Source organism: Arvicanthis niloticus, chromosome 22 (genome assembly GCF_011762505.2).
Source record: "Arvicanthis niloticus isolate mArvNil1 chromosome 22, mArvNil1.pat.X, whole genome shotgun sequence".
NCBI classification, from domain to species: Eukaryota; Metazoa; Chordata; class Mammalia; order Rodentia; family Muridae; genus Arvicanthis; species Arvicanthis niloticus.
The window spans coordinates 6,941,498-6,968,822 of NC_133429.1; the positions used below are offsets into that span (position 1 = coordinate 6,941,498).

Consider the following 27,325-nt stretch of genomic DNA (forward strand, 5'->3'; position numbering starts at 1 on the left):
ATGCAGTGAGTGGGGGCAGGGAGGGGTGGGGAAGGCCTGGTATTACAGGGGTTTGTTTTGTCTTGTTTAGAGGGATTGGGGGGCAATGAAGGAGAAGCTTGTTTGTTTTAAGAATAGGTCTATGTTTCCTTGGCTGGCTCGGAACCCACTATATCAAAGACTTGATATTTCAGGTGAATTTACCTTACTCTGAGGTTTAAGAATTGTAATCTTGCTAGGTGGTGGCGGCTCACCTTTAATCCCAGCACTCAGGAGGCGGAGGCAGGCGGATCTCTATGAGTTTGAGGCCAGCCAAGGCCACACAGAGAAACCCCTGTCTTGGGAAGAAAAAAAAAAAACTGAACCAACAAAAGAATTGTCAGCTTAAACCAGAGTCACCAACCCATTGGCTCTTACTATTCTTTAACTTAAACATGACACAGTCATATTACATACCAAATAGCTGACGGAAGCAATGAGCTGCCTGGGTATACAGAGGGCAATTGAAAGTGAGCTGCTTCCTGCAGGAAGCGGTGGCCGGGATAATTTGCCCCTGGCCTATGGAAACCTTGCTGCCAGGAAACATTTCACTTGTCCTGGCTCAAGGTGAGCCTGTAAGTGACGCAAGGCCACAAAATCCAAATCGGATGGGTGACTTCATGGCCTGCACACAGCCTGGGGCGTTAAATAACCTTCTGGTAACATCGGAGTGGCTAACTCAGACATTGTTAGATACACAAAAGCACTTGAAACACAAGGCCGGGAGCTGTGCCCACAATCACCAAACTCCTGTTTATTTTTAGATCTGCACATTTCTGAAAGCCAAGCGTGTTACAGCACAATTGATTTGTTTTAGTGAACATGTGTGGTATGTACGTATGCTCATGGGGCTGGGGCACATGAGAGAGTGCTGGCATATGTGTGCATGCATGGGCAGACCAGAGGCTGCTGTTGTCTTTCTGGGTCACTGTCTAGCGCAGGGCCTCTCACTTGAACCCAGAACCCGTGGCTCATCTTGTTTGCTTACTCTGAAGATCCACCTCTGCCCGCTCTGCGCTGGGATTACAGGAAGCCCAGCATGGCCACACAGCCTTTCGTAAGGGTGCTGGGGATCCCAATTTGGTTTCTCATGCTTGCAAAGCAAACACTTTGGTACCCACTAATCCATGTCCCCAGCCCACGTGGTATAGCTGGTTTTCTCCCAGCTGACCACTGTCTTGAGAACAGGGTAGAAGGGATGAGCCTGAGGCTGAGCCGATAAACTGGAAGATCTCCACCAAATTTCTGAGTCCCCTGCTGCTATTTAGAGCAGGGCTGTAGTAAGTCAAGGCTGGACCACTTGTATTTATGGACCTGTGAACCCAAGAAAGTTCTAGCTGGAACTGCTGCAAACCCAGTATCAGTACTTGGGCCTGTCAGTACTTCGAGGAACTTGCTGGGGAGGTCCTAAGGTAATCAAGTCACATGCCGTTTCCCCATCTGAAGATGAGGCTGACCTCAGTTCTAATCTCCAGAGGCCAGTATTGGGATCGGATCAGGTTGTGTACAGGATGGAGCAGGGAGAAAGCAGAGTAATCACGGCATGATCAGGAGATGTTGGCGTTGTATGATTAGGAGCTATACGATTATAATGGGACTACAGTCTGAGCATTGAGTCCTGATGTAGAACCTGGCACACAAAGACTGATTAACATTTACAGGTGAGGCAGGCGCCTGTGGCAGAACTCTTGCATTATTAATAAACTGGGAAAGGAAATGACAGCTCTGTCAGAGCACACTGGCAAAATATAAGTTGTTTCAGAGCCTGGTGCAAAATTTTAACCTCCCTTTAATGCCAGGGCAATGACCTCAGAGCTGAGGGAGCGATGTTTAGTTTTTGGGTTTTTTTTTAAAAATTTTTAGTTGTGTTCTCCAAACCTTGCTCTAATTTCTGAAGCTTGCTTTGCTGACAGACATAAAACATTCTAGGGCTAAGGGGGGGTGAGGGTGGGCTGGGGCTTGGGGTGTGGCTGGGGTGTGGCTGGGGCTTGGGATGGGGCTGGGGTGTGGCTGGGGCTTGGGGTGGGGCTGGGGTGGGGGCCCCATCCTTGCCTAATTAACTGCAAATGCTACTTTTAAATATGAACTTGGGACAGCTGCTGAACCAGTGACCCTGGAAACAATGGGCAAAGGACACAAAAGACCAGAAAGGCCAAGTTCAGTTTCCAAAGAGAAAGGAGATTGGTCTGCTGAGCCGACCTTGGCTGCGGAGTCTGAATAAAGTGCTTAGATTCTGAAGATGGTGAAACACAGAGGCAGGGGACTGACACATGGAGCTTCAGCAGGGCTGGACCACGCCTTGGTATGGATGCAGAGGAGTTAGCCAGCTGAGCGAGTTAAGTTGCAGACGATGCAAGGTGGAGGGACCCTGATGGAGAATATGATGAGTGAAGGCTTCCAGGGACAGGAAGCCACTCCTTCCAGCAAAGTTTTATTTTCTATCTTTATCGTTGGTAGTCTTACTGATAAGTAAAGGAAAGATTTGTCAGAAGTTATTTTTAATCCTGATAGAAATCCCTACTATTAGGAAACATTATGACTAATAGCTACGCGGTGTGCAAGGCCATAGTATAGTGGGGGTCACAGGCTTCATCTGTCACCCAGCCTCACCTCTGGCCTCAGCACCCTTGTTCCTTGCAAAGGGAAGCCCTGGCTGCTCATTGTTGAGAACAAATGGGCTGATTCCAGCTCATGCCCCTTACAGAAAGGTCTTCAGGGTCCTCAGTCCCCTAATTAGCACCCAGAAATGCTGGTGGCAGCAATCCTTCTGGCTACAAAAGGATAGTCCCAAGCAATGTCAATGTGACCTCCATGGAGTGGGCTCCTCTTGGGCTGGCATTTCCTGAAGCCTCACTCTGTGGAGACTTAGCCAGTACTACATCCTTGCTTTCACACCCCTGAGAAAATTGAGGAAGGAGTCTGTGATTATCCTAGGGACTCAAGGAATGGGCTGGGTGGAAGAGTGTGACCACGTCTCTCTGGAGGCCTGAGTCAGCCATATTCTCTACCAGAATCCTTCCAAGTTCTATCACTTGCAACTGACTTTTCCATCTTGTCAAGTACCCTGCATTGGTCCCGAGGCACGGCCCTGTGTTGAACAGCTGGGTCCTCTCCCATCACCTCCCTCACCACTACCCATAAACTCCATTTACACTGAAGCCACTTGTGATGGTTTGCATATGCTTGGCCCAGGGAGTCACATAATTAGGAGGTGTGGCCTTGTTGGAGTGGGTGTGGTCTTGTTGGAGTAGGCGTGTCATTGTGGGTGTGGGCTTTAAGACCCTCCCTCTAGCTGCCTGGAAACCAGTATTCTGCTAGCAGCCTTCAGATGAAAATGTAGAACTCTCTGCTCCTCCATTGTCATGCCTGCCTGGATGCTGCCATGTTCCTGCCTTGATGATAATGGACTGAACCTCTGAATCTGTAAGCCAGCCCCAATTAAATGTTGTCCTTTATAAGACTTGCCTTGGTCATGGTGCCTGTTCACAGCAGTAAAACCCTAAGACACCACCTCTACAGCATATCCAAACCAAATTATTGTGCATCCAGGATGGAGAAAGTACCCAGTGGGTAGTCCATAAAAGAGTCACCATGAAGATGTACTCTAAGAATTTTAAAAGACAGGTTAAAACACACAAGGCTGCAATGGGTCACCTCATTCCACCAACCTGACCACAGCCACCTGCTGCTGAGTCTTCCGTGATGAGTCTCTGAGGCACTGAATGCCCCAGTTGCTCCCAAATCACTTTACTGTGAACTTCCCATCCTTCCAACAGAGAGGAGAAGAGACCACGCTCGGGGAAGGCTCGGGTGACTCACAGTGATTACGAACTATGATCACAATAATTACCAGTTATCACGGCCATATGCCTGGCCCTGGGTACCACTCAGTTAAATCTCTCAGCCTCTTGCTCATTGAAGTCTTGCAACAACATTATGCTGAATACTGGGGGAACACAGTAAACACAGAAGACTGGGGGAGGGTCGGGAACTGATGGTACAGTTAGGGACAACTTGTAAAGAGCAGAAATGTATCTTGCTAAGCCCAGGGACCATATTCTTAAACCCTGACCACAGTGACCTGTGATTGGCACAATTCCTGCCAACAAGTAGGCAGTTGGTGAGTGAGCTCAGTCAGAATTTTTGGATATACAGATAGACCCACCTGAAGCCTTTTTCCCAGCCCATATTTAGGACACTTGTATGTTAAAATATGCACCCATGGGTAGCCCTTTCCTCCATCCATCTGGCTGGTGAAGGCAGGTAGGCCCAGTCACAAGGAGAAAGAGAGGCCCAGGAGCCATGTCCCTACAATACAATGGCAACGAGTCCATTCCCTCAGCAAGCCACTGTGGGAAAGCGCTCTGGACAAAGCACTGACCCACTTGTGCACAGTGGCGTGTTCCTTCCCTTCTGGTGGCTTCCATTCTCTCACCCTCTGTAGCATGGCAGGCCAGTCTCTGTTAGAATGGGCTGTGACAGTTTCGCTTGCCCAGTACTGGTCAAAATGACACCTTTGTGACTCATGTGAATTCTTCCAACTTCCTCTCATCCACACCTCTGAGGAACACAGTAATTCCACGGTACACTACTATGGGATTTTCTTGTGGAAGGGAGATCAGAAAGGGTCGTTTTGACACGCTTTGCCTGAAGGTGCAAGATTCCACATTCTCCGCTAAATCTTCACACCTACAAACTTTTGCCAATCTTTATGTGACCCACACCACAGTTTAAATATAATCTAACAGAGAGGGGATGGGTTGTCCATAGGCAATACCTCTTGCATAGCAAGCAAACTACAAGATAGGACTATCTTTGTCTTGACTCTGCCTCCTCAAAAGCTAGGAAAGAGTCTGGAAGTTTCTATCAATACATGAGTTGGGATGAATCCGTCAGGATGACTATCCTAGGCCTTCTATTTTGCAAGAATCAATCCTTTCCTACTCAACCTTGCTGTCACCAACCTGGTCCAGTAACTAACTAGCAGTTGTTGGAGTCAGTCTTCCCAGATCTCAGGGCAGCCTGCATCTATTGCCTTTGTACTTGTGATTAAGGCCATGAACCTATAGAGGACCATGTTGTATAAACAACCCACTAATTATACATTATCCCACTGCACCTTACAGCTCCTTCATGAAATAGGCTACTCTGCAGGAGGACAAACAATTGAAAGAAGGGTCCCCTCATGCTTCCACAGGTCATCCCTCAACACTACCGTTTCAACCCAAATCTTTGGACTCTGGGGCCAATGTTGCTTCCCCTTGGCCACATATGTTCCTCTACATTTTCTCCAGTCTACAGAGCCACCTGATAAAGGTACTGGCATTATATAATACTTCTTTTCTCTGGAGGCCAGGGCTCAGTGGGAGGGGTCAGGCTATTAAACCGTTCTTAAGTTGTGGTGATCTGGTCAAGGAGCAAACCAGAACACATCAGAGTGCAGAACTACACAGAGACACTCCGTCCCGAGCATTGCCTTTGTGGCAGTGCTTCATAAGAAGCAGGCCCTCACAGAACAACTGTTAAACACAGCCACCAAGGGCCAGAGACATCCCAGCAGAGCCCAGCAAGCTGCGCTCTGATGTACCATACACACAAACACCAATGTTCCCCAGATGTTCTCCATGTAAAACATTTGGTTTGAGACACAGCTCTTCTCTCCCCTCAAACGCTTACATTTGTTTAATGGACTCATACAGTTGGGCTAAAACATCCTGGAGCAGACATCTGAAGCCAGCCTGTCTCTGATGTGAACACCCCATCTGCAGAGAAGATGAAGAAGTAAGTAAGACAGTTCTTCCCAAGAGCTGGGCTCTAAGCAGGTCATAAAATGTAAACTATGTACTGATAATCATGCAAGTTGCTTTCAAGGGTGTTTCTGAGTCCATCTCAGAATTAATCTAAGACTAATGTTCCAACACAGACTGGTCGGGCAAGCTACAGGGGACAAAGTCTGTTCCTTACTCCCTCAAAACAACAGCAGTGCAAAATTCTGTCACTTGGGCAACCAGGATGATGAAAATACGGAAGAACTTTTTTTTTTCTGGTTTCAATTTTCCAAACAACCATGACTCCTTAATTACCAAACTACTTATCCCTTAACCCACAGTGTAAGGCACAAGTAACAGATAGAGAATAGGAAATGCACGTGACCTTGAGTCATGAGACCCAGCTCAGCCACATGCTAACCAGCTGATGACCCCAGGAGCCCCGATCCCCATAAGTTGACTCATCTGGTGGTTCAGAAATACCAAACTTCACTAGATTCACTCTCAGGACCAACACAGCTCTGACGACTAAACAAGAATAGAACATATTCCCCCAAAAAGCCGTCCAAAGAAATGCCCCAGTATCCACGCACTGGACCCCTGCAGACAACAGTTTCCTCATTAATGTCTTTCCAAAAAATTTAGTCACAGCCAACAAATGTGGAGAAGCTGGGAAAATGGGATTGGAAACAGCATTTCTGACACACTCAGGACACGGCGACTACAGGAATAAGAAGGTGCTTGGTAAGTAAAGCATTTGCCACAAAAGCATGGAGAAGAACTGAGTTCAGATCCCCAGAACCTATGTAAAAAGCTGGACACAGTGGTTTTGCTTCTATAAGTCCAGGATTGTAGAGGTAGAGACAGGAGGATCCTGGGGCTTGCTGATCAGGTAGCTTAGCCTAGTCCATGAGTTCTGGGTTCAACAAGAGACACTGTCTCCAAAAGTAAGGAGGAAGGAACTGGAAAGATAAATCGGCATTAAGAGCACGTATTGCTTTTGCAGAGGACCCTAATTCTGATCCAGGTACCCATGGCAGGCAGCTCACACACCTGTAACTCCAGCTCCAGGAGACTGGATGCCTCTGGCCTTCTTGGGTACCTGAACTTGCACATGCATGCTCATACACACATGAAAAGGCATATAACACCAGCTTTTGCCTGTACATGCACACACACACACACACACACACACACACACACACGCATGTGCTGCCTCTGAGCGCACATACAAAGAAAAGCCTACACACAAGACCTGTCAGCTAACTTCCCGTCTAGTCTTTAACTTCTCTGTCCCATGAATGTTCAAGGTTTGAGCAGACAATTTCTTTTGATACAAGAAAAGGAGAATTTTGTCTTTCAAACAGGTCACAGAAGAAGGAATGCAAGGTGATGGAGAAGATGGATAAACTCTAAATAACAGACAGGAAGATTCCTGAACGCTACCAAGGACCATGTAGAAGTGAACAGAAGGCACCAAGGAAAGGGCTCCAGCTGGTTTCCCTGATCAAGACTTCCTCAGTAAATGCCTGCAATTTTGAAGAGACTTGGTTCATCTACAAGTTAGCTCCATCCTCCTGGGAAAACACACATGAACACGCATGCATCCAGAACTCTCAATTATAACTCCTTACTATTTCCACATTAACCATCCGGTCCTCCGGCCCCTACATCTCCTTGCCTGCAGCTCAGGGCAGGCTGAGTGCTCAGGAGCTGTAGGGCTTCTCTGCCTTCCTCATTTGCTTCTGCTTGGTGAGCATCCAGCCAGGTCAACGGCCTCCAACACTGCAGTCTCCGTGCCATGAAATGCAGCATCCTCTAAGGCCAGGAAATGGTGTACGATCATCACTTCCCCCTTGTAAGGCTAAAAAGCTGATTTTAGACTCATGTCTACCCCCACTGCTACTAAGAACGAGCAAAAGGCAATGGCTAAGCATCAGAAAGCACCCAGGCCACATCCACAGAGCACTGTGTACGTTCCAAGCATGCTGATGGTTATTCTTATCAATGTTGCTAACAAACAGAACTATGCAGACATATGTCTAAGAACGTTGCCACAGGCTTCAAACATTAAAGCTCAGAGGAAGATGTCAGAGGGCAAAGTGAGAAGGGGCTGAAAGAAGGGAAGCAGCTGCCACCTCCTTTGAGAGGCCGTTTCAGGCCACCCCATTCAAAGAAGTCCCTCCAGACATGCTTTTGCAGTCCCCAGGGAATCGATACTTGCCGGATGGAATTATTTCCCTGAAATAAACAGACAGGCAAAGGTCACTACAGTTGGGACCTAGAAAGAAAACAATCCAGCTGCCGAGTTACAGGCAGCCCATGATGCAACAGGGCAAAAGGTTTGAATGCCCAGGCCTTGTGGAATGGCTTGGATGACAAGGTCCCTATGGGGGAAACATACCAGAGGCAAAGATATGGGAGGCTAATCCTGCTGGAGCAAGACCAGTGTGACCTGACCTAAACAGAGACATCTTCAGGAGTGCAGGCCCCTGAGCTTCAGTGACACCCACACTACAACTGGGGGATCGCAATGACCCGGGGTCACACCTGCTCAGACAGTCTTTATACGGATAAGTTATATGCCTTGTGCACTAAACAGGGCTGGCACACAGTAGGCCTATAGGGATATCCTCCAAATGAATTATGTTTCGTAGGTACTGAGACAGACCTATGGGGACAGCAGCGATCTGGAGGTGGTTATTGTAGACCATAGTGTCCACATGTGTTATTTCTCTAAACGAGCCCTTCCTAAATACACCTGTACTTGTCTCTAAGCAACTGGAGGAAAGCGCACATCTGGCATTCCAGAGAGTCTGTAGTACAGAGGCCTCGAGTGGTCGGTATCTCAGATACAGATACAGAACTACCCGCCTGGGATGGCAGATTTGACCTGCCTAGCACTATCTTATGGTAGACTCCAGCCATACAGGGCTACTAGCCACTTACAACGTGGCTTGTGCAACCTGGAGACTGAATCTATCTAATCTATTATTATCTTAATAATAGCCACAGGTGTCCCTCTTTGACAGTGCTGATTTGGGGGCAGACAAGAAAGAAAAACTAGTAGAGAAAAGAGACAAGCAGGCTTCACTGTGAGCCAAGGGCAGATGGCACACCATGTCAAATGCCTCTCACCCACTTAGAGGATGCCCTGATGGCTCCCTAGCAGAGCCAGGGGCAAGGCAGTGTGCTCCAGCTGGGGATTTTATAGCCCATGATCACTTGGAAGTGGTACACAGCCCAGCCAAGCCCCAGGGACTGACGCTGAGAACACCCCACTGCCAGCCAAAGCTGACTGACAAGATCTCCTCCTCCCCTGTCACTCCACTGGTGTCCTTGGGGAGCACATCCCACTGGGCCGGGATACTGGGCAGATTTTATGAGTTTCCCTCACGGTGAGCCAAGGCACAAATACAAGCCTCTTAAATTCCTCCAGAAAATTGGTGGCCGATCCAAACATTTCATCAAATTAGAACTCATTGTGGGGCTGGGAGGAATGTCAGGCTGCTGCCACCAAGAGAAATGCTAAATATTTGTTATAATTTTTTTCCTTCGTGAGCTGTTTTAAGAAGCAATTGCTTCTTCTACTTGAAGGGGGGCCAGGAAGGAGGGTTTGTTTTGTTTCCTTTTATTTTTTATTGTGTTTTTTTTTCCCAGTTTGCTTTGTTTGTGGTTTGCAGACATCACCAGATAAAGCCTTAAAAAGTCCAGCCTGACCCCTCCTTCCTCAGCAGAGCAGAGCAGCTTCTGTGCTGCACCTCCATTGATAAAAACAGGCCTTTTCAAAATAAACAAAGGGAACATTTCAAAAACCTTTCAAAAACAGTGTTTTTCTGGAGAATGGGAGCTCACACAGCTTGATGCTTTTCTGCTTAGGCTTCCCTTAGTTCCAGAACATTCATATCCTTGGATTCTTTTTTCCCAGTGCCGGGGACTGAACTCTGGGTTTTGCAACTCCTAAGCAAGCGATCTACCATCAAGCTACAGCCCCAGCCTTTTCTTGTCCTTTTTATTTTGAGACAGAGAGGCACTGAATTGCCCAGGTAGGCCTTGAATTTACAATCCCCAAATCACTCAGTAGAGCCCAAGGGGACACAGTATCTGCATTTCCAAAGGCAAAGGCAAGGGCAGGGCAGCCCACAGCCTATGGCCTCATTCAGCTCAAACCAAAGATCCCTGGGCTCAAAGAATATAAACAAGAGTGACATTCTTTCCAGCACCTTACCAGAATGTGAGCACATCTCTGGTGAAACCCAGCTAGTTAAGGTCTGTGCTTATGAGCAGGGCACCACTCTCAGCAAATGTTCTGTTGTGAATTCTTATGTCACCAGTGGTGACGAGTCCCACTATTGCCATGCCATTAGACTGAGGGGAGGTGGAAGACATGTTCTCCAGGTCTCGGCATAGACCTAATAAGAAAGCTGGGATTACTGTGAGGCAGAGCCAGAGCTCATGGGGCAGTGAGAAACAGCTGGAGAGCTCCTACGGGCAGCCCAGCCCTGTGAAGTCTACCCTTCACCAATCTCATTCAGGAAACCCAGGAGCTGATTTTCCTCTCAAAGACCACGTTGCTCCTCAACCCCCCCCCCAACACTGCAACCCTTTAATACAGTTCCTCACACTGTGGTGACCCCAACCATAAAATTATCTCATTGCTACTTCATAACTGTCATTTTGTTACCGTTATTAGTCCTAACGTAAATATCTGATATGTGACCCCCAATGGGGTCACAACCCACAGGTTGAGAGCCACTGCAAGAGGCTGTACCGTTGAGGTCATTCTGTCTCTGCCCTGCTATTTACAGTTGAAGCAAAGGCACTGAGTATTAGGGCACCTACTATGTGCACTATATTGTATGATGACTGACAAAAGTGTGGAGGCAACTGGGACCTTATCTTATATTCCCTGAAAGCATCCTCCACCCCCCAAAAGACAGCCACACTATAAGGGGTACAGATTTCCCTCAGAATTCTACACTCATCTCCTTGACTTGCATGGCTATCCCCACTTCACAGGCAAAGAAAGTGTATCCGGACTCTCTACAGGTTACCCAGTGCACTTCTTATCACAATGAGATCATCGGCCTCCCTGTCACCATCTCAGAAGACTGGGATATGAGCGGCCTTCGGTTCCCAAGGCAGAGCCCAATGACAACCAGCAAGAATACAGTCTAGCTTCTGCAGTCAGAGGCCTGTGTGGGAGATGAGGCAATGGCTCAGCAGCTAAGCCCACGGGCTGCTCCTCCAGAAGATCTATCTGGGTTTAGTTCCCATCACCCTCAGGAAGTCTCACAACCATCAGTAACTCCAGTTCTAGGGGGATCCAGCGCCCTCTTTTGGCTTCTACTGGTACTGCGCACAGGTGGTATACAGGCATGCATGCAAAACATCCATATATACACATATATGTTTTTAATCTTTAAAAAACAGTTTTTAAAGGCCCTGTAGTCTTTGAGTCACTGTTAGTCATAGCCTGGGCACAAGCAGGTTGGGAAAGAGGACAATTGAAAGTGCTAAGTCTTTTTCTAAATTGCAGTCCAAAAGAATGGAAGTTGAGACACTGAGTCCCAACTCCGCCCCTTCACAAAAAGAGCTAATAAAATCTTCCAAAGCCTCTTCTCAGTGTCTTCCTGATAGAAGACTCAATATCCCTAACTAAAATAAATGGAGTAGGATTCTTCCCTTCAGCCAAAATGCCAGGCAAGATGGCACTTTTTTCCAGACATACACTAACTCCACAGTCCAATAGCTTAAGAGTTCCTCAAGTGCTTGATTTACAACCTGGGGAGAACTTTTGGGAAACCTCAAGCCAACTTCAGCACCTAGAGCCTGCACACTCCACAAAGCTGATCTGTGGAGCTCCTCAGACGGGGGTCAGGCAGGCAGAGGGCTGGGACCTCCAGAGGAAGCCTGACAGCACAGGAGCGGCCCAGGCAAGGAGCGTGCAGAGCTCACAAGAAGTGTGTATTGTGTACGTGTATACGTGTATACATGTATATGTGTGTATGTGTGTGTATGTGTGTGTACATGTGTATGTGTGTTTGTGTGTTTATGTGTATGTATATATATGTATTTATATGTGTATATGTATGCATGTATGTATATGTATATATTTATATGTGTGTGTATGTGTGTATGTGTATATGTGTATGTGTATACGTGTATGTGTGTGTGTGTGTGTGTGTGTGTGTGTGTCTCAAGGCAAGCAGGATGCCACAGTCCACTTCTTGCATACAATGAGAGTCTTGTAGGACTTCAGGTTTGACATCTCAGAGGCCTGACAGACATGGCCTTCCCCAGGCATCACCAACCTCTGGCCTAAAGTCCCACGTTTTTCAAACAACAGTTTTCTTGAAATATTTCTCACATGTCCTTCAATTCCCTCATTTTAAAGTACATGATTTGGGGCTTTTTAGTCTATTCTCAAAGTTTGCAGATACTCTCCTTTTCCTGCCAAGTCCACCATTGGCCCTGACAATCACTAATCATTCCGTCCCTATGGACTGGCTCACTTTGGAGATTTCACAGACATATAGAATCATGTGTTGCATAGTGGGCTTTCTTAACTAGCTTCTTTCACTTAGTGTGGTGTCTTCACGGTTGCTCCACGCTGCAGCATGAAGCTCTTTGTTTCTTTTCCTTGCTGAATAGCATTCCACAAATACTCAATAGGTGGGATTATCAAAGAGACCACAGGACTGTTCTATGTAAAGTGAACATGACACAGTGCATGTATTCATTCATAGGGAGAAGATCCTTTGTGTGCCTTCCACTTAGGGAAGTGTAGGGATTATGCCGTTCCAACCCTTTGTGGACACGCTTTATGCGGACATGTGTTTATATTTCTCCTGGGTAGACCTAGGAGTGAAATCACCCAGCCCTAGTTTTACACACAGTCAAAAGTTTACTGAGGAATCTCGCCATGAAGCCAACATCTGGCTGCTCCTGGGTTGTTTCCAGGGAATTTTATCAATTCATCCAGACTCCACTCACGGGTGGGTCATCTGGCCCGGCCCCTCCTCTCCTGGGGCCTCCGGTCTTCTCAATGTTGCACTTGCCAGTGTCGTCTGGACCAGCGCAGTGATAAATGCATTCTGCTTTAAAGCAGATACTTCACAAATCAAAACTTACAGATGCTCCAAGACTTTCATGTGGGGAAGACGAATGAGAGTTCGGCTGTCTGACTCTGGAGCCGCTGAGGACAGGAAGCTGCAGCCAGGAACCCGACAAAGCCCTGGATATACGTCTCTCCCTGACGAATGCATGAGCAAATGTAACGACAAAGGAATCTGTGCAGGGAGGGGTCTGCCCGTCTTTGCAGACTTCACTCTGCTCATCCATTCATCTCCAGTCCAGTGTCTCCTTGCTAACGAATGCAAATGCTCCTCCGGGTCAGGAAAGTTGAGCCTCAGCTCTACACCTCCCCAATACTCCTTGTTCCATCCCACAAGCCTTGGTTGAGAGCCTACGTCGTCGAGCTTGGTGCTCAACAAGGCATCTCTGGTGGGCTGCAGTGTGAGACAGATTCAAGACAGTCAGATGGGGTGTAACACAGACAAGAAACCTTGACTGAGCTGCCCACATCCTAAGGGGAAGGAGATCAAGAAATCCTGGCACAATGTGGATGCTTTTTTCACTACAGGCTAAGAAAATGAACTTGTTTACCCCATGGCATACGGGAGCAGGTTATTTGAGGCACAAAGAAGGCAGTGTGTATCCCGGTGAGGAGCCCCGTGGTCTGAGTCATTAAAATGTCCAAGAAGTAACACCTTACCATCTCTCTCCCAAGATGCTTCCAAGTCTTATCTCCTCACACCCAACTCTGTAAATGCTCTCTGCTCCATGCTAACACCCCAACACCCTAGGGTGCCCAGGCTTACAATCTTTCCACTACCTGTACCCAGCTCAGCTTACTTCCAAAGGAGCTACAGTCAAGGCTTCTGGGAGCAAACACTGGTCTCACTGGTGAAGCTGGACAACATTCTTCTTCCATCAAATGGAGTGACAGGATGTGTAGGGGGTGTTCAATCAGTCCGTACATACCTGGCACACCCCGATACATGAGAAGCACTGACTGCTACGATTATCAATTCTCATTGCCCCCATCTACGTGACCAATCTTGCATCCCAGTCCATGCCAGAATAAACCTCACGTTCCACAGCACCTGATCTGCTCACCTGCCCCTGGGATGCTCCCAGTTCCCAGGCTCCTGAAACCCAAATTTAGGGACAGCTTGAGCAGGACGTGACTTTCCCTCCTCTGCGCTGGTAGAGAATACCAGCTAAGTCCTTCAGTGGAGGAGCAGGTGCAGGGTAGGTCTGCCTGTCTGCAGACTTTCTGCTTCCATTCATCACTTACCAGCCATGCCTTCTGTTGCCAACAAATCCCAGTGCTTTCTGAGGTCATGGACGATAACCTATAACCTCTACCCCTCCACCATAGTCCTTTGCTCTGTGAATCTGCCCCTGGGAGCATCCTGGAAGACTTGTTTGTCACGGCTCTGCCTCTGCATTCACTTCCAGAACTATAAATAAGAACCCACCACATAAAAGAGTCAGCCCACACCTGATCCGGTACCACTGGCCAAGAGGAATGTCCAGAGTAATCAGCTGTGTGACATAAAGAAGATTCTCGATTTCCCCAGCAGCAATGGGTTTCCAAATAGACAGACTTTGGAGATGCTGTCCAGCTGTGACTCTCAACTCTTCACTGACTGATACGTTATTTTCTCCAAGAGGTGGGAGTCAAATTAGGGAACATGTCTCTGAAGTTCTAGGCTCGGTATGACACACCTCATAATCTCAGACACATCAGCTGGTGACAGCCAGGAGGTGGCTCAGTTGATATGTTGTACAGGTAGGAGGACCTGAGTTTGATCCCCAGGTGGGACACGCTCTTGTAATTGCAGCACTAGAGGTAGAGTCAGGTAAGCTCCTGGGGCTGGCCAGCCAATCTACTACTCTGCCAGCTCCAGGCCAGTGAGAGACACCCTCAAACAACAAAGTGAATAGGGCCAAGGAAACAACACCCAAAGGTTTCCTCCGGTCTCCACAGGTTCACCAAGATGAATGTGTACAGCCACATAACACTATATACACAGACACATGGAGGCAAACACGCACTTTACATAATTTATCTCTTTCTCCCTCCCTGCCCCCTCTCTCTCTCACATACACACTCTCACACACAGAGGCACACACAGAGACAAACACACTCTCACAAACAGACATACACAGAGAGACATGCGCACACCTTTCTTACACATTCTCTTAAACACACATTTGCACACATACTTTCTCTTACACAGACTCTTACACACACTTTTACATATTCTGTCTCTCTCACACACACCTATTATTCTCTCTCTCATACCCACACACACGTATTCTCTCTCACACACACACATGCACACATATACACTTTCATATTCTCTCTGTCACACACACATACTCATACACACATTCTTATATATTCTTTCTCTCTCTCTCTCTCCTGGATGTAACAGCAGGAACAAGTGCTTCTGCCTGGGATCAACTCATTTTAATGAACTAAGCCCCACTGAGCTGTGCTATTCCCCACTGAAATGATGACAGCCTCCAGGGAGTGGGATGCCTGGCCCAGGAACAGTTTCCTCCGTCTCTTCTAGCAGCCAGGAAGCTCCTTACTCACACCTGGCTCCACAGGGAACATGGTGAATGTGCGTGGCAGACAGCCTGAAATCTCAGTCACACTGTCTAACAGAATCCATTCACAATTTTCGGGTAGGCTTCACTGCTGCTACTCTATGTCCTGGAGAAATGAGGGCCATGTCTTTACACAAAGAACAGACATCCCTGAATCAAGTTTCTTCACCTAAGCTCAGTCACTTAAAGTTTCTGGGACAGGTTGGGATGACACACTAGCCAGGATCTCTGATACTCTGGAAACTGGGTTTGAAACATACAGGGCAGGCACCTCAGCCCCTGTGCCCACACGTAACCAGGTTGGCAGGCCAACTTGTTCGTATAGCTCTCAGATGCATAGTTTGCCATTGCTGGGCTGAGGGAATCGCTTTCGGCAAGAGTTTACACTTGTGATATTCACTTTGGTCAAATGCTCCCCCAAAAGCTGTTTGCGTTTGGGTTCAGTTTTTTGTTGTGTTGTGTTTTATTTGTTTTAGAAATACTCTGTGTGCCCTAAAGGTCCAAGGAATTGGCTCCCAAAAAGTACATGCCCTAACGATGACCCGGAAGTTCATCCCACAGCCTGCCCAAAGCTTCACCCAAACAAAGGTTGTGCAATAAAGGGGGCCCAAAGTCAACCCTGTAGAAGCACATTCAGATCCTATCTGAGTCTGGTTGACTGTCTTGCCATCCTATGCCTGTGCCTCACTAATTAATCTAATTACCCTGGCAAAGTGAATATTTCCTTTGCCCCCACCCCCGAAAGATCCAAGGCTAATTGCCCAATGCACCCTGGCTTTCCAACAGCCTTAAAATCTAGATGAAATCATAAATGAGAATACAAAAGACAAACCACCAGGAAGACACACTAGAATGTTTCATTTTCCCCTTTGACACCTAACATTGGTTGCTTCTGCAACTTCCAAAACCCAAGAAGTTGGTACTGCAGGCACTTACTTTCTAGCTGTGGAAACTGGCACTTCACAGTTAAATAGCTTCCCTAAGTCTTCAAAGCCAATAAGGGCTTGGTCAAGGTTTTGGATGCTGGCCAGGGCTCTGAGCCTGATTGTAAGACTGTCCCAATGTTAGGCTTATCGTCTCGAGCAGCCGTGAGTTCCTGCCTTCCATGCTTAAGCTGTGCCTGTGAAACCACATTTAGGGATGAGGAAAAGGAGAGACCTGGACCATGCAGAGAATTTAGCCAGCTGGCCACAAGCTCCTGACTGTAAGTCTCTTCAAGGCGTTGAGGGTAACGCTGTGTATGCCTTGTTGAGTTACAATGACTCTCCTCTGTGAGCAGAACCTCTACTTCAGGCAGGAATGCTGTTTTCCCAAGCATTTCTGATTGGTTGATTCGAACTGATACCCAGCACCTGATTCAAGTTATCAGAACAGGTGAGCATCCCTGCTCCTCCTGAGAGCTGCTCTCGATGGGGCTAGATTAAAGCATCCATCGGAAACCCACCCAAAGATGGAGCAGGCAGAATGAAGTCAGTGATTGTTCTAAGCCTCCTCAACAGAAGCTTGGCGGCAAGGGAAGGATGTCACACTAATCTCATAAAATTCCTTGCTGCTCTTGACACTGAGTCACCAGGCACCGAATGGGCAAGCCCAATGCTGACCAATATTTTTCTGTTTTGTTTCGGGTTGTGCTTCTATTATCTTCTATTGAGCCAGACGAGGGGAATTTTCCACCTGACAATTCTCATTCTTCACTTGAGCTCGTCTGCCATCTGTGAACAGTGCTCTCATCGGAGGAGGATGCAGGCCCCAGGAGGACTTCTTCCCTGCCCCCAGACCTCGGGTTCCTATCAGCTAAAAGCAAGAGAGTCTTGCTAACATTCTCAACTTTGCTCTCAAGTAGAAAACAAACCCATGGAGAAGTGAGGCCGTTTGGTAACTGTCAGTTTCTGGGCCTGAATTCTGCTGCCAGCTTCAAAATCTTTACATAATTTTTGAGTAAAACAAGAGATTTTGCTGAAATTAATAGCACAATGGGAGGGTGAACCAGACAATAACAGCTGACTGGTCCTCCAGCAGAGAAATGAGCCTCTGTCGTTCTCTGGGCGCCCCCTAGTGGCCATGAAGCCAAACCCTGGCAGAATGTTTCCAGACACCCACCAAAAGAAGAAGGCAGGCGCCTGCCTACCAATGCTGGTCTAACCCAGCCTGTGGATCAGACAGCTAAAAGAACGCCTGACTGGAAGCCACAATGGAGCTTAGCAGGCAAGCCTATTCCACAAAGACTCCAAGCTCAGCTGAGCTGACTCACAGAACACTTAGGTGTGAGGGTCCCCACCACAGATTCCAGACCTGCCCTCCCCTCTGGACCCCTCATATTCTCACATCTTCAACCTGCACCTCAGACTGCGTCTGTTTTTCATTATCCTGCTTCCCAGCTTCCCAGCGCGATTCTTCAGCAGCTATTAAGACAACAAGGGAAAGGAGCTACACTAAGTTTTTGCTTATTCAACATCCAGCCTGGGGAATATCCCCTCAGAAGAAAAGCGTGAATGAAGCATGCTTCTCAGGCTTGCATCGGCAGAGAATACTTTTGCAACCATCCCTACACAACACACAGAATTGTCAGCCTATAAAGCTGGGCACCTGCGAGATTGCTCTGCAGCTTGTCATAGGATTCACATATGGCAGAGCAGTTTATTTTAAGAACACAAATCTCTATCTCCAACTCATTGATAGCAGACTTTTTTAAAAAAAAATGATAAAGTGTGTCAACCTGGGCAGTGAATCTGAGAAGTGGAGGGCTATGCTGCTGGTCACATATTTGAGATTACGAGAGCAAACCTTGCTGACCGCAATCAGTTTCCACAGAACCGTCTCTATACAAATATGAAAGAAATAATACCAACATGCTGACAGTTCGCTTTGCCCTTCTCTGTAGCCACTGGTTAGGTTTATAAGCAACAGTATCCACCCTGAGTACCCCCAAAACTGCACACGAAAAGCATCATAACTTCTGATTTTGGCCCTAAATCGATTAAAGTACATCTGATATGCTTTAAATCAAAGACCCGTGAGCATCTCTGCCATACACCACACAAAGTCTTTCTGCAACAATCACTTGAACTGACTGTAGCCACAAGCAGTGTGGATTTCGAGGGCCTGTTCTGCAGAGGGGGAAAGACAACAGTCCAAAGCTGGGACAATACTGAGCCCCCGAGGCACCCTGGCAGAGCTTCAGCTGTCATGGGGCGGCTGGCCAGACCCCTTCCTTGAACAATTTAGTAGTCCTGAAGCCAGGAACTGGTAAGGCAAGCGAGCCTGCTGCAAATCAGCTCTGAATGGTCACCCCCTGCCCTGGCCATGTCATGCTTGCCAGAGGCTGGAATGCAAACTGTCAAAAAAAAAAAAAAAAAAAAAAAAAAAAAAAAAAAAAAAAAAAAAAAACCCTCAGACATTCACTAGTGGCTTTTAGGTTTGATAGGCAGGAGGAGTCTGACATCTTTTGCAGCAAGAGCAGCAGCATCGGGGTAATCAAGCATCCCAGTGAAAAGATGCAGAGACCTGGAACTGTGGGTAGATGGGAAAAAGGTAAGGGTCCCGAGCAACTACAGAACACAGCACTTGAGAGTCCAGCTTCATGGCTGGGGATGTAGGTTTTTTTGGAGTTGTACAAATAAGGAACTCCCGGGCAAGGAGGTCTGAAGGTGAATCTTCAGGGAAGAACTCATGTTCCCAAAGCTGCAAAATGTTTACAAATCCTAAACACTAGTTTGCTAGTTGGGATAAAAAAGGGGGGATCCCCCGAATACGTGCAGACAGGATGTAACAAGTGTTTTCGGAGATATACACCTGAGTCACGGGGTGCTGAAAGCGGAGTGAAGAGTCTGACTGGGGGGCTTCTTCCGAGACCCCTCATGGTGGTGTGGTGTCCCCAGACCGACTCCCCCTCTTGGTCCACCACGGAACTAGCCCGAACCCCTCCAGGGATTTCCCTTACTCACCACTCGGCCTGAAAACCTCTCGGTGGCTCTCTTGACTTTCCCGTAGGTACCTTTGCCCAGGGTCTCTTGCAGCTCATAGCGATGTTTCAAGTTGTGTTTGTGGTGATGTCGCTTCACCCCATGCGGCTTCCTGGTCTCCACTGGGGCTGCAGTCGCCCCGGCCACCGCCTCCAGCGGAGAGCCGGGCAAGCCGGTCTCCACAGCAGAGCCATCCCCTGCCTCGGACACTGCCGCCCCTTCCATGACCAAGCGCGGGGCGAGCCGAGCTGGAGAGGGCAGGACCCAGCACAGGGGCTCGGGGTGGTCCCCGCCAAGGGAAACCAGGGTGCGTTCAAGGTCGCCCCCGCAGCAGCATTGCTGAGACGACCCGACTGGGCTCTGGCTGCCGCTGGGGCACTAGCGGCGGCGGCGGCGACTGCACATCTGGCGTCCCGGGCGCGCACGCTTGGCGCACCGCCCCCTGGCTGGCCGCGGCAATCTGCGGAGCGTCCGGCGAGGTGGCAGCGGTGTCAGGGGAGGCGGTGGTGTGGCGAGAAGGAGGGGAGAGGGTGGCTCCCCGCGCAGGAGGAGAGTGTTATGTGGGGCGCCGCGCCCCCCGCCCCCGCGCCGGGAGGACGCGCAGACGGGGCGGGGCGAAAGGGGAGCGCGGGGCGGGCGCCCGGGTGTCCCCACCTCCGCGCCTGGCCACCGCTCAGGGAGGGGGCGGGGTGCGTGTCGTCGTTCACTCTTTGTGCAGCGCGGCGCAGGCCGGGGCGGCGGCCAGGCCGCTTTGTCCTCGCCGGGTGGGGACTCAAGATCCCGGGTGGGGTCGAGGTGGAGGGATAGGGGTCATCAGTGCGCTTATCCCCTCCCTGAGCGTCCCACACTCACCCTCCGGAGCTACTGCGGGCGGTCCGCAGCTACCTTGGGCCGATCGGCCTCGGATAAAGCTCCCCGGGGCCTCGTGGCCGCAGAGGCGACAACGCAGAGAGCCAGGCGCACGATCTGTGGCCGGGGGCTGCAGCCTCCCGGGCCACCCTTCTTCATGTTTGTTATGGTGTGGCGGAGGCCGCCAGGCCTACGGGAGCTGGGGGAGGCTGGGGAAAGGAGGCCCAGCGGTGTTGGGTTACCGGCGGTGAGTCACGGTCCCTTCCAGCCACCGAAGCCCTACAGGCCCCCAGCTCCGGCGGTCAGGGCTGCGCCTTCCTGGAGTAACCGTGGAGCCTGGAAAGTCCCCGGGAGGGATGCTGCGGGACCCCGGCTCTCTCAGGGAGAAAGGCGGAGTCAGGAACGAAGGGAGGCTCGAAGGAGGAACCCGGCCCTACGCCAGGGCTCCGATCTCCTGGTTAAGTCCCGGAGTCTGACAGGGACCACCACCGAAGAGGCGAGATGTGGGGACCTACCTGGATGGAGCTGGGTCCCCTGAGCTGCCCAGCACCAGTAGGAAGGTACCTTTCTGAGGCGGACAAACCATGGCTCTGGGATAAGCCAGGGCCTAGGCCTGCTGAGCAATTCCTTGTCCAAGCCAGAGGCCACTTGGAGGCCTCTTGACCCCCTGAGGCGATGGGAATTTTCCTCTGACTAAAAAGGCCAGATCTCACCCCACCAGGTGAAGGTCAGGCAGGAAGACCGCCCAGCCAGGCTGCCCTGGGTCTCCTAAAATGAAAGGAAGAAATAAGACATGGGGGGGTCGGGGGTGGGGGATACTTAACGGTATCGTAAGAATTTTTTTTTTAAAGTAATTTCACATAAATTACATTGTTCCAGATTAGGGTGGGAAGACGGAACAGGAAGAGCATCTGGTGTATTCTTCAAGTACTGGGGCTTCCTTCTGCAGCTCTCAGGTTCCTCCCACCCTCCGAATTCCTTCTGTCTTCACTCCTGTCTACTTATCATCTTACACTGGACTCAGGCAACAGCCTGCCTGCCCCCTGCTGCCAGAGTCATGGCCTGAAGTACCCATTATCACCTTCACTCCTCTGCTCCGTTCTGGACTTGATAACAGTCTTCTCTGCAAACTTTATTTACTTATCTAACTGATGCCTGAAACCCCTCTGCCAGTTCCTGCCTACCTTAAAAGCACTCACATAAGACAAAATGCAAAGGCCACCTTTATTCAGATCTGACCGTTCCACCAGCCCTTTCAGGGACTCTCTGCCACCACCCACCACCCCCACACCCACACCCACACCCATCCTGAAACTGTATCCTGACTTAAACCGTCTGTAGACATCTGTGCCTGTAGCTTGAGAGACAAGTTGATGGTCTGCAGGTAGAGTCCCCGGCCCCCACTGGATTGACTGGATGAATTAACCTCTTAAGAGTTTCATTTGCTCTTCTTAAAATATGAGTTAGTAGGTCTAATTGGTTTTCATTTGGTTCGGTTTTCAGGTAAACAGATTGTGTCTGCATTAGTAATTAAAATGCCAAGTGTTCTGGTCCCTTCTCTTCCCTCACTATACGGTAGGAAACTGTTACCCTGCTCCCTCTCTCGGGTCAGATCTGGCTATATAACTTGCCTAGGTTCAAAGATTCCATGCAAATACGACCACTGTATCTTCCACTGGGAACTTAGCTACAGAGTAAACTGCCAGGTCATCTTGACAAGCAATGCAGAGTGGGAGCAAGCTGAGACTCCCTGTAAAGGGGACAGAAAAGTCCCCAGGAAGGCTGAAGTAGAAAAGCAGTATGAGCAAATACTCTTCTGCTGTGTTCAGCCAGTGAGATGGTAGTAAGATAATCTGGTATGGTGGCGTGGCCTATTCCGACAGGGTCACTCTCAAGTGCAAGAAGCTTTGTCCTGTTTTACAACAGGAAATGCTGCTGTGGAAGGTAGCTACTATAATTTCTGTCTTCAGTTGGGGCAGGCATATCAGAAAGATTTAGAGCATGGCCTAACATTACTTAGCTTGTACAGAGTAACAGCAGCACCGAGACTTAATCCCCTACCTGTTCCCCCTCTGCTGATGCCAGGCTACCCCCTCCTTAAATGGGAAGGAGGTAAGACCCAAGTAGAGTGTGTGGCACACGGTCAGGTCCAAGCACTGGGAACTCCTGCTCAGCCTGAATTCCTGTAGCATTGATAATTGGAACACAAAACATGTGTGTGACTGTATGTGTGGGCTTTTTAAATTACATGTACTTGTTCTGTGTCTATATGTGTGTACATACATACAGATATGTGGAGATAAAAGGATAACTTTTAGAGGTCACCATTCTCCCTCCACCATGTGGTACCCACGGATCAAACTTTAACCATCAGGCCTTCATCTGCAGAGACATTGCCAGCCCATGTGTGGTTATTTTTACACAGACTGTCTCCTCTAACTTTGAATAGGTGGCTGTAGTATCCCCAGTGGAGCCCAGACTCCTTGGTTCAGAGCTTGAGTTCTACCAGGTTCAAGTCCTGTCCCGAAATTCACCATGACTGTCCGGAGCTGTTATTTCCTTCTCTCTTTGTGTCACTTCTCTGTCCTATCATCGATGATAGGAACAACTGTTACCACTGCCAGTGGTCAGAATGTTCCACAAAGCTGGTGTGGGTCTACCCTGTAGACAGGCTAATACAGTCGGGTTTACTGTGCTTCGATCAAGGCTCCTACCAGACTTCTGAGGAACTATCAGCAGCTTGATCATACTTGCCTGGTAGCTTCTAGCTCTGTGCTGGACCCTGGACAGATGTTGTAACATCTGTACACCATCTTACAAGTTATAGCAGCACAAGGTTCCTCACTGGGCCTTTATTACATGGCTTGAAAGCTTTGTTCAGAAAGTGTGTGTGTGTGTGTGTGTGTGTGTGTGTGTGTGTGTGTGTGTTTCTGGGGTCCCCATTTCACTGTTGAGAAAAAATGAATATCAACAAAGGTCAGCTACATTGCATGTTACCAAACAACGATAGTTTAAATCAGGATTTGAATCCAACCATCTAACAAAGGCTCCAAACTGCCTGCAGTACAACTCACATGAGTTATTACTGGTCTGTATGGATAGGTGAACTTCAAGTTACCTAAGGTTATGACATTTCTAACTTGACTCTGTGAGCCAATGGACAACTGACTTGGAAATAACCACTTGAGAACATGCTTATCCTTTACTGTGGCAGAAGAAAGATATCTGAGTGTCCACCAGAAATCCATATGCCTCCACAGTGAGCTGTCACCTCTAGGTTTCCATTTCCCAGCTGTTCCTAGGACAGTTCTGGGAGGTTGTGGGATTTTTGGAGGTGCGCCCCAGCTGGAGGAAGTGGGTCACTACATGGAAGACCTGATGAGTTATCATAGTCCTGACCCAGATGATCTGTGCTTCTTGCTCCCCAGAGATACAAGTAATCCTTAGCCACATAACGCCTACTGTCGTGAACTCTGTGGTGCCTTACCCGCCACCAAGGATAGGAACCTCAAACTGTGAGCCCAAGAAGTCATAGTTCCCCTTACGTTGCTTCTTACAAGATGGTGAGATTTTATTTATTAGCATTACATATATGAGTGATCTAATCACAGAAGCATTCCACGGTTTTATTGAAATGGTACAAAGATTCATTCAGTAATACCACTTCCCTGCTTCGTGCCCTGCTTTGGGTCTAACGGTGAGTAGAACAGCTCAGCCCTGGTTCCTCTTTGTCCAGCTACCAGTCTAGAGTAGTAAACACAGAGCATCCAGCTGACCTGCAGCCACCAATCTTGGGAGAACTCATGCTATTTGAATATGGGATAGATAAAAGCAAATATTTACACATGAATTGATACCAAAAGCCCTAATTCTCTCCCTCTGCTAAACCAGCTGTGGAGTCCATAACCATGACAACAGAAGGCACAGGCTTCAGAATCAAAAACAAGAGTTCAAGTCCGTCTAGCTGTGTGGTCCTGGACTGCCTTCTCTTTATTTTTGTGTTCTCATCTTTAAAGTAGAGGTGTTTTCAACATTTTGATTGAAGTTCATATAATTTGGCAAGTGTCCCCTAAGGATGGGTATAGAAAAGCTTAGTCCCCGGTGAGGGACTACTGGCTAGTTCTCTTTGAGATGTGCTTGCAGACAGGAGTCGATCATGGCTGTCCTCTGAGAGGCTCCACTCAGCAGCTGACTCAGACAGATGCAGACACCCACAGCCAAACAGTGGATGGAGCTTGGGGACTCTTAAGAAAGAATAGGAGAAAAGATTGCAGGCCCTAAGGGGATGGGAACTCCACAGGAAGACCAACAGAGTCAACTAACCTGGTCCCTTGGGGCTCTCAGAGACTGAACCACCAACCAAAGAACATGCATGGGCTGGAGGCCTCCCTGCACATATGTAGCAGATGAACACAACTGCAAAGTTTCACTTCTGTATACGTAATTTTTAATCCTGCATATTCTTTTATTCATCTTCATATGGGTCCTGAACAACCGGAGCAGGGCTATCCCAAAAGCTGTGTGTGGGATGCGTTCTACCTGGGCTGCCTTGTCTGGCCTCACTGAGAGAGGAAGTGCCTAGCCTTGAAGAGACTTGAAGTGCCAGGGCAGGGGTGGGTGATACCCAGGGGGGCTTCCACCTGCTCAGAGAAGGGGAGGGGGAAGAACTGTAGGAATGAGTGACGGGGAGAGGAGCAGTGAGTGGGATGTAAAGTGAATAAGTAAAAAAAATAATAATACATTTAAATTTTTTTCTGTAAAAAATAGAAAAAGACATGGGTGCCTAGTGGGAGGTTTCCCAACCAGTGGAGGTATGCTCATGGCTGGAATTGTGGGCTTCTTCCTCTCCCTTGCCTCTCAGTGAGCATTGTCCTGCTCCACCGTGTTCCCCCACAGATTATCGGGTGTGTCACCTTGACACAGGCGCAAAGCAGTAGAGACTGTCAGTCATGAAATGAAACCTCCAAAATCGTGAGCATAAATAAATGTTAATGATCTCATGTATTTGCTACAATAGTAAAAAGCAGATTAACTAGAGTGATGATTTAATGCAGAAAAACTAAAAGCGAGAACAGTGAGACCCAGGCAGGAGCACATGATCCATGTCAGCCGTCAATATTTTCTGCTTTCCCACTGGGGTTATGTTTTGTGCGTGCAAACGTAAACAGCAAGGTCTGTTCGTAAGACTGACAGGTGTGAGTGGGAGAGGATGCAGACAGTTTCCCTAACCCCAAATCAGAAACTTTACAAACACTAACATGATGGACCAGGTGGAGAATCCTGACAGCAAAACGTTCTGTGCCATGCACATATCTACATGCTTACATAGTCATGTGTATGTACACTACTTTATCTATATGCTTGCATACTCGGATTGTATGTGTAAAGTAATAAATTAAACAAATGGATGTCCTGTCTACTCTTGGGCCCTATCCTCAAGATATGCATGAATATTTGCATATGCAGGTCATGCATGCATATCTTGAAAAATCTAAAACAATAAAAATCTGCAACACTATTGGCCCCAAGCATGTCTGATAAGGATACAAAGTCTGTAGAAGAGAATTAGGGTAACGTGAGGGTTCTCACAAAATCACTCAGGTTAGCATTTTTCTTCCCTTTTCTGTACTTGATGGTCGCAAGGCAGAAGAGTCCACTGGGAAGAGCAAACAGGTATTCAGCATAGTTTAGGAACAATCCGTGCGACAGATGACCCATGTGACCATCCAACGCTGACAGCCTCCATTCCTGCCGACTTGACATTCCTTACATGGTCATTTTCCTCAGTTCCTGGTGCATGTGAGAAGGGGGTGGGGTTAGGAAGCTAGGAGGGGGTGGGGCTAGGGAGCTGGGAGGGGTGGGGCTAGGGAGCTCAATGTTCTCTGTCTTTCCCTTTCTTCAACTTTATATTGAAAAATAAAAGTGGTCTTCTCAAGAAAAAAGAAATGGACACAGAGCAGACAGTACCCATGCCACCTCAGAAGAGTAGCACCCAGAAAGAGGAGATTTGAAATCTGCTGTGCTGGGTGGGTCACTTGGGAGAAAAAGTGCAGTTTGCTGCAAAGAAAGAGGCCTAGGGTTTTACTGAGGACAAAGGGGCCTGGGAAGGAGGGGTATGAGGGAGATAAGGATGGTATGGAACAGGAAGGCTTTCCGATGAAGTGATACTGGAGCACAAGCCTCAAGGACATCGGCAAGTGGCTAATCTCAAGTATCTAGAGGATAAGGCCAACAGACTGGTAAGAGCCAAGGCCCTAAGGCAGAAATACCCTCAGCGAGATCTAGGAAAGGAATGAAATGGGAGCTAAGTGTTAGGAGCTGAGACCAGAGAGGGGACAGTGGACAGCAACCCTGTGGCTTTGTGGAATGACGTTAGCAGTTTGGATTTTATTCTCTCAGGCAGACAGCCACTGACAATCCTGATTTGGGCCCCATCACCCGTCCCACCAAAGCACCCCGCATTCTAGGGCACTTCTCCATGGCCCATGCTTGTGGCCTTTGCTCAGTTCTGGGAAATGCCTCCTGTCCTCTCAATGACAAGCTCCCGCCCATCTCAGAAAATGGCAGAAGACGTCACCTCTCTGACCCTGCACCAGGCAGAACTAAGGCTTAGTTCTCTGTCCCCAGAGCATTCAGTCCCGGGTCTATTATAAACCTTACCTCATGACATTCCAATGGGCTATTGTGTGCCTGCCTGGCTGCCCCCAGCTGCCTGCCGCTCTGGAATGAGCAGGTTTAGGGAAGTAAAATAGAAATTCCGTGTGAACTACATATAGAAACCCAGCCTTACAAGGAAAAGGAACAAATTTTGATATTGTGTCTGATACTAGCAGATGTGCCAAAATATTACTTCAATATTTAGTGTTTTAAGGTTGTTCACTGATGGAATACTTTACATTCATTTTTATGCTGTCTTTTAAAATTGATTGTGTCTACCAAGGTCATTTCAGGGCTAGTGTTCAGTGGTTGTACTGGGATATGACCCTATCAAAGTAAGTAAATTACATTTATCAGAAAATGTTAGGTTGTTTCTAGTTGCTT

The 27,325-nt window shown here is 48.3% G+C and overlaps 2 protein-coding genes across 3 annotated transcripts in view; one reads left to right on the forward strand and one right to left on the reverse strand.

Annotated features, from left to right (window-relative positions):
* Nuak1 (NUAK family kinase 1) overlaps positions 1–19,866 on the reverse strand; it is a 64,807-nt gene extending 44,941 nt beyond the window's left edge. Inside the window, exons 1-2 of one of the 2 annotated variants that reach the window (XM_076919774.1) lie at positions 19,418–19,547; positions 5,695–5,780 (exon numbers count right to left, since the gene is read on the reverse strand). Coding sequence is in view for 1 of the 2 variants with exons in the window: in XM_076919773.1 (XP_076775888.1) it covers positions 19,418–19,660 (243 nt within the window). In the remaining variant the exon portion in view is untranslated. Of the gene's footprint in view, positions 1–5,694; positions 5,781–19,417 lie in introns of both variants that reach the window. The other variant, XM_076919773.1, reaches the window with a different exon arrangement.
* Positions 19,659–22,608, forward strand: LOC143436480 (uncharacterized). Its single transcript, XM_076920860.1, has 3 exons — positions 19,659–19,742; positions 19,818–20,844; positions 21,164–22,608. Exons 1-2 carry the CDS (start codon positions 19,659–19,661, stop codon positions 20,820–20,822), a joined length of 1,089 nt encoding a protein of 362 aa, XP_076776975.1. The 3' UTR covers positions 20,823–20,844; positions 21,164–22,608.
* Positions 22,609–27,325: the final 4,717 nt, after the last annotated feature.

What these genes read in the sequence shown, in the direction of transcription:
- LOC143436480 (XM_076920860.1), top strand. Translation starts at nt 19,659, where the DNA reads ATGACCAAGCGCGGGGCGAGCCGAGCTGGAGAGGGCAGGACCCAGCAC. An exon ending in CCCCGCCAAGGGAAACCAGG is followed by an intron (nt 19,743 to 19,817) that starts GTGCGTTCAAGG and finishes CTGGGGCACTAG; the next exon opens with CGGCGGCGGCGGCGACTGCA.